Below are 15618 nucleotides of genomic sequence, written 5' to 3' on the forward strand. Positions count from 1 at the left end.
GTTTAAAAAGTACGCCTTTAATCGCCACTCCTGTCATCATTGTTGATCAGATATATGCAGAATAAAAAGTAGGATAACAAAATCAAGAACTACAGGCCAGAAATGCTAAGACGTCATAGACACATCTTCAGGAAATCAAAAATCGATAACACGCTATAAGTGTAACACGCTAAGTTGTAAATGGTATAAGATGTGCGGGAACACATGCAGAAACAATACGCTATTATAGGCGAGTTGCTGCCAGCAGTTGCTCCACCGAGGAAGTCGATATCTATTAACTTGGCACAATAGGTGAGCGACATCCGAAGCTCATTACTGCCGGCTTCCGTTGGTGATTTGCGACAGGCTAAATCGTTGCATACTGAATTATCCGCAACTAGCCTTTATTGCCTCATAAATGATAGCACAAGCTAAGCACTAAGCTGCATTTAATCGTTTGCCTTGCTTGAATGTAATCGCAACATAGAGAAATATAAGACATAGCAATGTCGAAGTATTTAACCAGAAATTAGACCTTCATTTCATCGGCAATTTTTCACGTCATATTCCAAATAAAATGTAATATATTGGGAAGAGTCTATTTCGGGAAAAAAAAGCAAAAAAGTCAAAAATTAGTAACGCAATTTTAGCAATTTTAAATATCAAACTAACGACCACCATCCCTCATGACGATGATCATAAACAAGAAGAACAAAGTAGCATTAATTTGAATTAATGTATTTATTTACTGTTAATGATTATGTAAATCCTGATGGATGTTTGCGTATTGGTACTATTTGTCTTGTAAACACCGGCGGCCTTGGCGGAGGTTGTTTACGGATATCTAATGCTTTGACTAATGAGCCCGAGTCTGGTACAAATAATGTAAAAAATTAACTCGGAACAACTACCACCTGGATCCTAGTCTCGTTAAACATAAATGAAAATTTTGTTATCTTCCTGCCAACAAAATAGAAAAGTCATGCCTTTAAATTAAATAAACAAAAATAGTGTAAATAGTACGTGATCACGCATACTCCCGACAGCTATGGACCCGCGCCACCAATTCTCTAAACACCAAAGTATTTACTGTAGACAAACATTGCACATGTAAAGTTAATCCAACCCCAAGCCTTCCACCGCCCCACTAGATGCATCATTGTGTTCGGACCCGTAGACAGACAGGGGGACGTGCCGGTGGTAATGTTTAAACATTTGTCAGGTCAATATTTGTCGTGAGCACGATGAGCCTGCGAGCACGCGGCCGACTCGTGTCATTGCATTACATTAAGTGCACTTTCAAAATCATGATAAATATTAAAATTTTATCATCAATTCTACAAATACTGAGAGCTCAGTGGGAGGCATCAACTTAAAAAAAGGTTGCGAAAAAAATCATCCAAAGGCTAAAACGAATCAATCATATTCATCAGCTGCCATTTTCTTCAATTTTGCACCTGTTGATCGTCCAATATCACGAACAATCTTTGGGAAAGATGTGGTATATATGATTACACAAGAGATTGCGATGATATTGATAGCTGATTTAATGTGTACATTTTTACAGAACGAAGTACTGCTCCCGCCGGGAAACGCATAATGACTTCCGTTCGCCGACAACAAGAAACATCAAAAATACGGACCGGGCAGCAGGACGCCGCTGTGGTCATCGGAAAACCTAAATAAACTTTGTTTTGGTTAGCAATAAGGAAACATGATCTGGAACCGCATATATTTGTATCCACATAAAAGTTTTTATTGATAAGGAATAAATATTTTAATCAGAAAGAATCGGACTATTTACGATTTAAAGGAACGACAGTTTTTGTGACACACGATTTATAGGTCTGAGACCTTTACATACATATATCTTGAGGTCTTAGCGCTTCTCATCAGCAATGTGGCAAAAAACTAAGCACTTTTTTTATTGATGATGAATTAATTTAAATTTGTCGAATCAACTTAATTATGCCAAAAGCTATTACAGTATAGCTGCCAAGTTTCCATCCAGTAGGAGAGGCAAGTTTCCAAGTATCTTTGATAAGCGGATATGGGAAGTGCGGTCGACATTATCGCAAATGGTCCACCGTCCATCGGCTCGCGATTCTAATTCTGATATATCCTGTGGGTTTCCTGCGTACGCGTCTACCGGAACACCGTCACTATATGCCCGTGATAAATAAATCAAACTTGAATATTACCTACGCGCTAATCTCGAAATTATACTCCGCTTCCTGCGAGAAAGCTCCATCGTTGCAGGAAACACAAACACAGATCGATTGACTTGGCATTTGGCTCGCCTCGCACGGACGCTGTAAAGTTTTCAGCCGTTACTCATACGCGTAGTTAAAACATTAAAAGATCCTAGAAATTAACAACGACTTAATTACAGATTAATTCGAATCAATGACACTCTCAGAGGAAGTAATGTCATGTTAGAACCGTTTAACATAAATGAACTATGCAGAAGATAATCGCTGCTATTAACTATAAATAAGAAGTCGAGTCATGAGCTTGCTAGTCATTATCTGTTCGAATCACAATGCATCAAAGAGTCAATTTATCCATTCACGGATGAACACATTACCTAGCTTTAGCCGCGAATGATAACAATAGCTACTAACAAAAACAAACTGCTTCATATCGCTGCGCCGCCAATACACCGGCCGGTGTTTACATACAAAGCAAACTGTAAACATTAGTGCGACGGCATATGTCCTCTAACACATAGCAAATTTGCTATAAATAACGTGCAAATTAAACAATACGACGAAGGCTCTATATCTGGAAGAGAATAGAAGTCAAATTCGGGTCAAAACAAATCAGATGTTATTCAAAGATGATACGCCTGCGCGGAGTTGGTCAGTCTGCACGCATCCTTGTCGGGAACTGCCTGCCAAACGAGTCAGTTACTACCTATTGTTTCCACCGATGACTGCGATCTTCCCATTCAGGTCTGCCAATGTTCTGTTTGATAGGTTCTAGGAACATATTCTATTGTTGGGTTCCTAGGACGGCATCTTTGCCACTGGAATATGGAATATCTGCGGCACCTTATTGATTCCACGAATTTAGATGTTTATCGCTACCGTTGAGGAAATCTCTCGAGAAAATACTAACGAGAGATAAATAAACAGTATGTACGACACACGAAAATAGTCTAAACAGTAAATAAGGAAATTTTCATGAAAATGTTCACATCAAAATGTAATAGGGAAGATTTTTTCATTGTTATCTGATACTTTCATCAGGCAAGACCGTACTTAAAGTTGTAGTTTATTATGATTTTTTTTTTCATAATGAAAACCTAGGCAGGAATTTACTTATACTCTCGTTTCCTTAACAACTACAATGCACGGTACAATGCGTAAGAGAATAAATCATGAGTTGCCGTGGTCACAGTCCAGAAGCCCGTCACGGGAAAATAATCTGATGTTCATGTTACGAATGTGGAGATATGCCGGCGTACATAACTCGAAGACACGCTCTATAATTACAGAGGCTCAATAATTGCAGATAGTCGTGGGAAAATGACATGTTGGAACTGACCGCATAAATTAATATTTGTTTAATTTATATAGTAAGTAATAATTCTCAAAAATCTATAATGCGCTAAACGGTGGCTTTTATCGGATCGGATCCCATAAACATGTTATCAAGTTATGAACAGACACATTAAGTAAAACTTTACTTGAGTAAATATCTCCTCTCAAACTGTCGCTGGTTGATGATATCCCTTCATGGGATAAGTCCGCCATTGTATATTCGCTTTCTTGTTGTGTATGTTATTTTAGAAGATAAACAACACTATATCTAACTGGGAAGAAAATTAGAAAAATTGTATATTACGTATTTCATCTACACAACGCTATTCACTTCTACTACATTTACTTATGAGGTAAGAATGTCAAGCATTTATGTAACGACAGTTCATAAAGGTTATTAGATGAAGCTGGCATTTAGAGTTCTGTAGTGCGATCGACCGCTTGATACCGCAGTGTCGCACTCAAACGTCGCAGGCAGGAAGCCAGCAGGCGTGGGGCACTACACGAGATCCCTTTTACGTGGACCAATTAACGGACCCCGATGGACCGGATGCATATACACAAACGCATTAGCACCTCCACCCGTCACTTTCTCACTTATCTTTTTACGAACCCCAATATCTTGGGAAAATTCACATGGCGGCAAAATTTCGATTTCACAAAGTGTCACGTAGATTAGCATTGTATGGACAGTTGGACAGTTTAGTTTGAATACGTGACTTCATTGACCGGATTACACAGGCAATCGTCCTTGGTTTCACTTAGGAGTTGCTGTGGTATATGGTGTACAGGATAATAAAACCTGCCAGTACCTACATGCCCATGTGAAGATTACATGAACGTTATTGTATTCACAGCGCGTATCTTGAATGTCATGTCTTGACAGCACACTGCGCTTGATGATACAGTATCTTGAAGAGAATGAAACGCTTCTATGGAGAAATCTATTAGCGGAGTCTTGGTTAATTTGCAACTATTTAAAGAGTTACAGATGGCGTATATCCACGTGTCAAGAAACTTGACATTGTTGTAGACGAAAATAGGTCAAGAGCATGTGTGAAGTTTCGAAATTCCAAAGTATTGAAAACACTGCGGAGTGAGCTATTTACGACAAGCTTCTCTGGTAATATATGAATATTTCCATCATTCTTCACGTGAAAATTTAAAACCACACGCCACATATTTCTTTTCGCTAAAAATATTGCTAAATAATGAGTGACAAAAAGTAAATTTTAAAATGCCTTATCTCTAAAATCTACCCGCAGCACAATTTCTGCCTCGTGGGAATAAAACATGGTATTGTTTACTCTCCCGGAGTGATTTCGTACTATTATTAGAACCCCTTAAAAGAAAGCGGAAGCACAGCCCGTGCCACCAATTACGGGTAAGTATAACGGACGCATGCTACTTCCGTTTTCGTGGGACCAAGTTCCGCCCTCTGCTGGGGTTGATCCGGAAAGGACGGGTATTAATAAACGTTAAAAAGTCAACCGAACTTTTGTTCCGATCCCTAGAGCTTCCGGCTCGGAGTCGCTGTTGTGAATATCCTGGTAAAATATGACTGGTTCAGTTCGAATTGCCCGAGTGCCTAGCGATTGTTATTGCAACGCCCGTTGGAACTATATATTATTTTATATTTTAATCGTATAAAAAGAAATAAACCAGAAGTGGTTTCGATATTTGGGGCTAAAACAATGCGGCATAGGAAATACATGCACACGATATATGTATTGTTTTAAATAACAAACAAATCCACCTCGGAGGTGAACGCAAAGGTGCGCACGAGACGAACACCATTACCGACGATCGTATAAACTTCGAACGAAATTTATCGCTTCCTCTCTCTGTTTTTCACTCGACAACAATACCGGCCTCTCCAAGTGTGAAGTTAATGTCTTTACGACTTGTTGAGGAGTTGTATGCTTCACTGCCTCCGTTTATCGATGGGAGATGGCATCACAAACCAATACTTAAAACCACTTAAAAATGATTACTACCGTACAAGTCACATATATCGCAAGCAAAGCTTCAAAAGCTTATCCAATACCTAATACTATCGAATTCAATATCTATATTTAAAAGCTAGTTAAAAAATTATCTGCTCCAACATTGACAGCAACATCAATTATTTAGGACCCACATTAAGGTAATGACACAAAATGTATCATAGCGATTGCATCAGGTAGAAAACAGTGGTCATTATCCAAACTTATGCGTGTACGAACTGATAAAGTGTAAGAATTAACAATAGACACAATTGACGGACGAAACAGTAATTTGATCGCGTGACACAAAGTTCAACGTCTTGGGAAACAATCCTCAACTCAACAAGTTCAAATGATTAGACATTTGAAAAGAGAACCTCATTAACAGTCGTGAAGAAGCTTTTAGCGAAACAGCGGGACCCCTGTCAATTCTTCGTAAGCTCAGTCCGTGAGAAAAAGTCTCACAGTCTTTCACTCGCAGCAACTTGGCAAATCGGGACGAAACCCCGTGAGAATAAAGTAACAGCTTCATGCAATGTTTAATTTGTTATTTTGCAAGACTTGTTCGCGTCTTGGGTAGAAATTGGAAAGAAATGCGTTTTGTTCGCGTTTTCGAGTTCGTTGCCAAGTGCAGTTGCATTGCATATCGTAATAAATGAAAGCATCGTCATGCAGCGGAGGCGTGGCGATTCAATTTCCTGCGCGCCGTCCGCCGGGGCCGGCTAATGGATTGGATTACGGTTAAACGAATGACCATTTGCTATTCCATGTTATAGATAAATACAGACATATTTATAGAGATAGTATAGATACGGTGATAGTCAGTGACTGGGTCGAGGTAGGGAGTACTCACTGTTGCAACCTTTCATCTCTGTAAATCTTAGATTGTAAGTTAATTGCATCTCATTATTGGCGCAATAAAGAAATGTATTAATTTAAAATTATTGTTTTTTTTATTATTTATATTACAGGAATTCAGTAAATAGAAGCAAAGGAAACCGAAAGAAACTCAGGAAACGTAAACGTAGGAAGAAAGGGGAAGAAGTTTTTGTGTATGAAGTGAAACGAAATTTTGCACGTATACAATATACATACATTACTGAAAAATATTCTAGCAGCTTACATTTCAATTGTAAAATTGGACAGTGACTTTAGGTACGTAGGTACGTATATAAACAGTCAAATTAGCCAAATATTAAAAGTGTAATATGCAGAAAATGAACTTTTTTTTAGAACCGGAAGTTAGTCACTATTAAACTTTGCATAGATAGGTTAATTGCCTGCATTTAATGGTTCGTTCAAGGAACTTTATCTAGCTAGTTACAGATAAGGAAAGCGGTAATGTAAGGGAACCATTATTGTCTCATCTTGTTCTTCTGTATGCAATTTTTTGTCTTGAACCATACGGTTTATTTTAAGTGTATAGAGTATATGTAATACCTAAGTACATAATACCGAATGGAAACAGAAATATTGGAAACCGAATGGAAACAGAAATACTTTAAATTTAACAAGAGATAAAGGACTCGATATTTTATAGCAACTAATTACGTAAAATATAAACATCGATAATATTTATTTTTATTTTAAATTGGTCATGAATATAATGTAAAAATAAACATTGAAGTAAATATCATAGAAAGAAGCGTACGGAATGCAAAATTCACTCCGCCCACAGATATTGCGCTTGAAGCGCTTTCGTAGTATAGGCTATTTACTAATAATGAGAATACGTAAAAAGCCATCAGAGAAATTGATCATAAGTGTGAAGCGCTGTAGAGGTGGCCTGAAGGCGTGGCGATACAATATCCGCTGGTGGTCGTTGATGGATGTAGATTTTATTAGCTTCTTACGACTATGACAAGTATGGCTGTACGTACAGTCAACTGCAAGGTAACCCTTCATGAACCTCTATATGGCTGCAATAGAGGCGAATTTGCTTGAAGTTGATGTCCTGTCCATTGTATCAGGCATTAAGTATGTACCTATTTAAGTACTCTGTAGTATGGTTACTATAGAATATTTTTCTTATAACTGTGATTTATATGTCGCACTTCGAGACTCATTTCACGAAAGCCATTAAATGCCTCCACTGTAAGTATAGTGCTAAAGGAAATTACGGACTATACCATAAATATTTAATTTCCATTTAGCAAAGAAGTGGAGAATTAAAAGGCATCGATCATATAATTAACTGTCGGCGTGGTATAGTGTTCTGTGAAGATAATCATGATGCAGTGAGTGTATAGATAAATACGAATGAATATATTGCGTGAATAAAGATATGAATGCGAAAGGACGATTGGCGATATAAATATTATGTGTAATATAGTGGCTACAGGAAAAAGTAGAAAGTCAGGCGTATGCGCCTAATTTGATATGGCATATAAATACAATACAAGATGATATAAAACATGATTGAGCAAAAAAAAATCAAAGGGCAATCACAGACGAAATAAAATATAAAGTAGAATTGTATACAGAGAAAAATACTCCGTCAAGAATGTAATTTCTAAATTAATTGATTGTGTCTAATCAATTAGTTTAGGAATTACAATCTTATATTATATTTAATCTTATATTATATTTATTGAAGCGGTGGTGGTGTAATGGTTAAGACGCCCGCCTGTGGATCGAAACGTTTCAGGTTCGAATCCTACTCGTTCGACATGAGTTTGTATAACAATCTGACTCATGTATAATATAGTTTTCATCGACCACCACTTGCTTCCGGTGAAGGGAAACATCGTGAGGAAACCTGCACACTGGTTGATTAAAATTAACTTGTGTGTGAAATGGAGAAGGCAATGGCAAACCACTCCATTACTAATGCCAAGAAAGTTGTTGTGTGTGTTCAAATCCACGTAATGACCACGACCCTCAGCCATGAGGAATACGACTATGAAGATTATATTTAAGGAATTCAAATTGGAATACTTTTTGATTCTAGTAACGCAAATATAAATATCGCAAAACAAGAATGCATCATCAAAAGATAGCCTGCCAAAAAGCTGCTAAAACCGCATTGAATGATATGAGTTTAAACAATAAGAGCTCATCAATTTCGAGGCGACACCGAAAGTCAGTGTCAGCGATAAAATTTGGCGAGAAATCAACTCAGGTAGAATCCGCTTAGCGCCTTATTAAGCGATCTATTGTGTTCCACGGCGCCTAAAATCTGACCGTTTTTAAGAATGCTTTGGATACAAAAACACGACCAGCCGGCCACATATCATTTTGACTTTGAACAAAACATAAATTACGGTTCTGAACAAGCTCTTTTTTGTCCTTTCCATCTTTAGCTGTCTCTACAGATCTAACTCTGAGTTGGTCATGATAATTAAATAGGATCTAACTGCTTATGCGTTTGATAGGTTTTGTCATATCGCAACAGGCGATTGCATATGAATTAGTGAAAGTAAATGCTGTCACCGACATTTGTTATGTACCAGATTGCTCAAACAAATTGCGCTAGTTATGAAGAAGACACGGTGGCGTGCGACACCTACTTCATTCGCTTTACGTGGGCACCACCTACCTACAAACCCAACCCACTGTCGTATTTGTCGCTCATATCCTATCTACGTATCACTTTATTCAAAGATCCTTCATAATAAATGAAAGAAAAATTCGCATTCGCTTACCGTATATGTCAAAGCCGATAGCGGCTTTCCCAAGGGCTAGTTTTCCTCTGGTGCAGTGAACTGGCGTTCACTCCGGATACTGCATCACAAGTGATGATAGCTGATATGATTTACACATAAGTGTCAATTGTCACCTATAGTGAAGAGTACACAAGGAAACACGTATTTGAAATTTCGAAACGTCAGAATTGGAAAGCGGACATGCGCTCGCGTGTTGGCGCGATGGTCGTCGGCGCGACTGAGCGTGAGCGGCCAGAGAAGGCGGCACGCGCCGATTCATTCACAAAGTGTGGTGGCGGGGCGAGGAGCGCGGGGCCCCGATAGGCTCATTCATGCACGAGCTGGTGACCCGCAGCTTGCCCTGCCGGATTGAGAGCTGCAATGGTGCAATGCAATCCACCGCGCTGATTTGTAAGCGTTTCGCGACAATTTACATTCATTGTAATGCAATGTACGCCGAGTCCGCTTCCTGTCCCCAAACTAACACCAGTTTTTGGAATCGCATAATGTAAGTCGTAATTTTGAGAATTAAATTTCTCGAAACAATGAAACAAACAACTTAACAATAAATCTTGTGTAATTGTCCCATAAAAAATGCAGATGCGACAGAAATGTCGGTGGCACTGCAAATTTTATCGACAAGTCGAGTCGAGAGCATCCGCTGAACTTGTAGGAGTAGGAGTAACTGTATGAATGAGCCAAGGTAACCCAGCATGCTATTATAATGTGTACATTACATGGCGTAATTGGCATTTAGGGTCAACAGAAGACCAAAGGACTAAACTGTATAGATTTATATTCTAATAGAACAGTATACTATTTTAGGGAATGTTATGATACTGAAATAGAATCCTGACACAAGAGGTTCGATAATCAGTTCGGTTCACCAGTTCAAATCTCGGTGGAATCAGTATATGAAGATAAATTATCCGTAAAAGGAAATACGCGTAAACCCACAGAAAGAGCATTAAATTCAAATTCTAGTTCAGTATACGGTGAATAAAAATTACCCGCCATCCCACGAGGAATTCACAGCGATGAGACATGGGTAAAATAACCGGGGGCTGATAAAACTAACTCCCACCTAACTTTTTCTTTCCCTGACTGTAACATACAGCCAGTTGTGACGTTGAGTCGTGCCGTGGGGCAGAAAGGTGAACTTATAATCCTTTAAATTCTCAAAAATCCCGTTAAAAACAAACTCGAGCTAAGCAACGGAGGCTGTAAGGCCAAGAAAATTGCAGGAACCGTTGGTGAAAGGCTAAGTGGGTAGACTGCAACGGTTTATGTAACAAGAGTGCATAGCGCGTGCCGCGCTTCCCGACTTACGAGATGTAGTTACGCTGTTTTTGTTCCAGCATTCACAGTTGCGACAGATAATGATCTGTTACGTATGGGTAATTTGAGATGGACGTAGTTAGATCTTGTGTCCAGTCCAGAGACACACTTTCTTTATAGCGTCCTGCGTACGAGTCGAGGAAAGATTTTTTGTCGATTATTCAGTAAAGTTTTTTAGAATTCTTAAAATTTAAGACATTGCAAAGATAACCGTGCAAGTATCTCACTAAATCTCAAAATTAATTTTCTAATTGTTATATTGTATACGATGATATATAAAACGTAAGGAACGAATGAATCTAACAACGACACTACGAGCTGTGGCGGGCCGTGGGCTTTGACGCTAAATGGTCGAGGAAGAAAACGCGCAGATAAGAAAGAGAATGATGACGTGAAGCAAGATTTTTATTTCAATCTTAGCAAATATTCTGATTAGGTGGATATTATTTAACTCCACATTAGTTATTATATAGTCAAGTCCCTCTCATATCTGTCGCAAGCGGCGTTTAATGCCAATTAGACATGGAGTAGTAAAAGCGGCATTAATTTGCAATGTTTCTACTGACGCTGGAACTGGTCCGACCAGGGTAATTAAAGCCTCGTCTACACGGGTAGAGTGAACGGTAACTTTCCTACTATATCCTCGTTAACATTTTTAGAGTATAAGAAGTTTGTGGCCGTCAATTCTTCTACGATCTTCCATTCTTCTGTAAGATAACCAGATCCAATATTTCCATTCGACTGAAAAATTAATTTACTTGTGATTAGTAAGTCTACTAATCATACTCTGTCATAAATCGTGACAAAATCTCTTTAAGGGTGAGTTGCACCATTCAAACGTTAACTTTATGCTATCTATAGCTATATTTAACCCAAAGTACGCCATTTCATCTGAACGATGGCGGCGCACAGGTAAAAGTTAGCATCAAATTTGACTGGTACATGCCACCCTCAATCAATAAAGAGCTCGAAAATAAGCACTCAGTTGACTCTATCGTTTACACTACTCGTGTACACCAGGCCTAAAGGCTCTGGAAGCCAGAGATTGCACTTTCGTGACGATCCTGCACGCTCGTGACATTATAGTTTTAATTGCCCCGTAGATTAGCAGACAAAGGCGTGGTTCAATGTCAGCCAACATGGATAAACGCGGGAAAAACTTTTCCGTTAGGTTTTAAAACATCCGTGTGTTAATCCGTGTATTCTTAAAACATTTGTTTTAAGAACCCTTCATGCTTTTGCACGAAGTAGGTACATGAAAACTTGCTATAGTCAATTAATTGCATAGTTTTATTTGAATTGTAATTAATTAGTTCTATTGTATGACATTCTATAGATACGGGGTAGACTGAGCCAAGATTTGCGAAACTCGAAGTTTAGCTGTATGGCTTATTGGTGGAATTGAGATTAAATAGAGATAGGTTGCTAGCCTATTTCTCATAAGAAGAATCTCCATTTTATATTCCTATTTGATAGATTTTTACAATCTGCACAGGAGGAGCCGCTGGCATACCTATTCTAGGTATTTTTTCGCTCCCAGATCAGCGCGGAAGTACACCATGTTGTCTGTACAGTCAACCGCAAGACAAGCTATCCCACATTGAACTCTATGTGGCGGTAATAGCAGCGAATGCTTGTGTGAATTTGTAGGAATTTGGGTAAATTGATCTGCTGTAAACTGTACGGTCTTATCTATTCTTACAAGTATATCCTTACCCTATTATAAAACAAAGTAAAAAAAAATATGCCGTGTTTGCCGAATGCAGACCATCTTGTTGAATCTCTGGTTTGCAGAGTATCGACTTTCGTAGGTACTAGACTATCTTACACACTTCCTGTAGTCTAGTCAATTAATAAATATGTCAATAAGTGGTCCGGTGTAGTCTAGACCACAGTGTACACTCCGATACAGTTATCTTTCCAGTTCTAGGAAAAGAAGCAAAAGAATAATTTATATCGTCTAAAATTTTGACTATAAATACCTAAGTATACCTACTATTCCTGGTCAAATCCCAACTAATAGGTAGGTATTACGAGTATAATGCGGAAATTTGTCTGTTTGTCACCCCTTCACGATTTATTTACTCAACCAAACTTGTTGAAAAGTCACATACATATAGCTAAGAGCACGGAGAAAGATACTTACATATACTACCTTCCGAGAAAAACTTTTTCCATAAATTCATGAGGGCAAAGCCAGAAGCAGAGGTGCAATCACTGCCGAATCTTTCGAAATCGTAAAGCTTATTTTTACACTGACCCCAGGGTTTCATAGCGTCACATCCGTGGATGAAACTGGAGAAACCTCGCTGATGAACTCACCTTTGTAACAAAGAGCGATGTAATCCTCCGCCGTGGTGCACTCCTGCGGCAATCTCCATGATAATCTGAACTCCGCTCCTTCGCGCGTCCACTCAAGTCTTTTAACAGAAGTATTGGCAACATTTGTTTCCTTCTCGCATTCGTCGCTAACTCTGTCCTTGTCATTTATGGCACTTTCTACACATTCTTTGGACGTATTGGCACCCTGATCAGTTTCCAATTTTATGTCTTTTGCAATATCACTAGTCTCTCGATTTTCTTCAGTCTGTTTATCACTTTCGGCACAAGCAACGTCATGTTCTTCTGACATGACTTCCTTAACTTCTCACTTATACATTGCTAGTTCAACTGTAATTAGATTTCAACTTGATGACTCGCACAACACAGCTTTTTGGTACGACAAAAACCCTTCGAAATCTTAGGAAAAGGTAAGAGAATTGACATGAATTGAGGAAGATATGCGTGTATACCTTTGACCGAATGATTAAATTCTATACGGGGAAGACTGACTCTTTACTGGGAAGATAAAAGATCGAATAACAAATTAAATAGCATACTACAGTGAGAGGCTTCACAAGGGTTTTTACAATCTACGCAACAAAATCTAAATGGACTAAATTATGCCTGTTAAGAGCAAGTAGCACGGGGGTTGTTTGGAGACTGGACGCGGGATGGTTGCGAGGGTAGAGGGGAGGGGAGGAGGAGGGATGTAGGGGGTGCAGACGGCGCCGCGACGCCAGCCCGACCGGCGCCGTCGCCGACCTGCTGGCGGCTAATGCTGATATTCAACATACAAGGGAAATAATAAAGAAATGATTTTAAATTAGAAAGGACGATAGAAAAGTTGATGTATAATTGTTGATCTTTATTTATCTAAACAATACAATTTATTTTAATTTCAATTTATTTATACTTTTATAACACCTTAGTAATGACTTGCTTTGATAGTGTATGATAATAGGTTGGGCATGTGTGATAGATGAAAGCGCTTTTAGATTAAAATGTATACCGCAGTGCAGTCGACAAAAATGCTGATTTGCTGAAGAACTATTGATTTATCAATGTTCAAAGCTTATGTTGCTACTCTTATTCGTCCTAGGAGAATCAAGTTCAGCTTTGAATATGTGCAATAAACTTTGTTTTTATTAACATTTACTTCAGATTCTATTTTGGTTATTGTTTATTCTATTATTTTCTATATATACATAGAAATTGTAAATGAAAATGGGGAAAGTGCAATTAATTCAATAAATCAATGGTACAAATGATCAATATAGGCAGTAATAGATGCTGAAAAAATGTAATTAACATAAGTCACAACCACTTCCAGGTACATATATAGTGCTCAGAGGTGGTTGACCTTTCAAGGTTTTTATTTTTAAGTTAAATCTCTATGAAAGGTGATAAAATAAAAAAACATGTGCATCTGTTTGTATTTGAAAAAATGTCATTTAGATTTGTACTTAGCTTTTTCTTGTTTCTCATATTTAAAATCTATGCTCGTTTGAAAGTGGACCAGAAAATTAATGGTATTTAAAATAGATATTCTGAGCAAGTTTTCTTAAAACAGTAAATATTTTTTAAATTTCTATAGTGTGATATGATACTATGTAAATAATATTTCAGCTAACATTGTAATATCCAGTTCAGCGTTACAGCATGGTTGGCAACAAATGGCTCAAGACCTTGGGACAAAAGGGGAAGCCTTTGCCCAGTAGTGGGACACATAACACATGCAATAAAAAAAGTTAAATGAATGTATGACATGTATTACAACCAAATAAATTGCTCTCTTCATTATTTTTTGTGCATATCAAAATTTATTTAAAATCTAATTTCAGTGAGGTTACAGGAAACTAGATGCGCGCCAGGGCTTAGCTCCTGTAAGAATTTCGGGATAAAAATTACCATATGTGTTATTCCAGGTTATTTTCTACCCATGTACCAAATTTCATAACAATTGGTCCAGTAGATAATGTGTGAAGAAGTAACAAACTTACTTTCACATTTATAATATTAGTTGGGACTGGAATATTGAGATTCAACACTTATACAGGGTTCCAAGTACAAAACATAGCTAACATCATAAATAATTCTTACAGTTGTATTACTATACAGTTGTATAGCAATACAGTTGTATAGCAATGCACACCACCTCATCAAGGGTATTTTTATAGTACAAATAAAATGGGGCATAAAGAGATGTGATGATTGAAAATAAACAAAAAAACCTGCATTGCACCCAACGAATAAAAATAATACTAGCGAGAAAAACTGTAAACAGTCTATGTCAAAGAAAATCTATATTTCTAACAACTCTGATTCCATGGTGAAGTGAGTATATACTGTTGTTGTATCGAAGATTATGTCCAATATACGTCCAAATTACCTAGCAATTATTAGAACCCAAATGTATACAAATAAAAATGTGCAGCTTATAAATTTAAAAGTACGTATACAAAAAAGATGGTTTGTGATTAGATGACGAAGGCAATGTTATACCAAAAAGTTGACTAATTTAAACACTTCATTCACGTCTCACAGCACCAACAAGGATATTTCAATTGATATTCACTAATGGATTCCATTATGCAAGGATTTACGGAATAAATAATCGAATTTTTACATCAGTAAAAAGTCCGACGGCTCGCAGCACAGCCAAGTCCAAATGACATTGATTGACTTGACATTTTTATTTTCGTCTACAAACTGAAAGATTAGATATCGAGATCGATTTTTTGTGACCTTATGTGGCCGTTCTCTTACAACATATGAAAACCTATACACTTTTACAACAAAATTTTG

The 15618-nt window shown here is 37.8% G+C and overlaps 1 protein-coding gene across 5 annotated transcripts in view; it reads right to left on the reverse strand.

Moving 5' to 3' along the window:
- The window catches only part of Hecw (Hecw ubiquitin protein ligase), an 85089-nt gene extending 69611 nt beyond the window's left edge, over positions 1-15478 (reverse strand). For 2 of the 5 annotated variants that reach the window (XM_053770073.2, XM_053770070.2), the window contains exons 1-2: positions 15316-15470; positions 12814-13161 (exon numbers count right to left, since the gene is read on the reverse strand). In XM_053770073.2, the coding sequence (XP_053626048.1) occupies positions 12814-13123 (310 nt within the window). In that variant the 5' untranslated portion in view covers positions 13124-13161; positions 15316-15470. Of the gene's footprint in view, positions 1-9153; positions 9405-12813; positions 13162-15315 lie in introns of those variants that run through there. The other 3 variants (XM_053770072.1, XM_053770071.2, XM_053770074.1) reach the window with 3 other exon arrangements.
- Between the last annotated feature and the right edge of the window lie 140 nt (positions 15479-15618).

The sequence above is a fragment of the Plodia interpunctella genome, chromosome 3, assembly GCF_027563975.2.
Source record: "Plodia interpunctella isolate USDA-ARS_2022_Savannah chromosome 3, ilPloInte3.2, whole genome shotgun sequence".
In the NCBI taxonomy this organism is placed as follows: Eukaryota; Metazoa; Arthropoda; class Insecta; order Lepidoptera; family Pyralidae; genus Plodia; species Plodia interpunctella.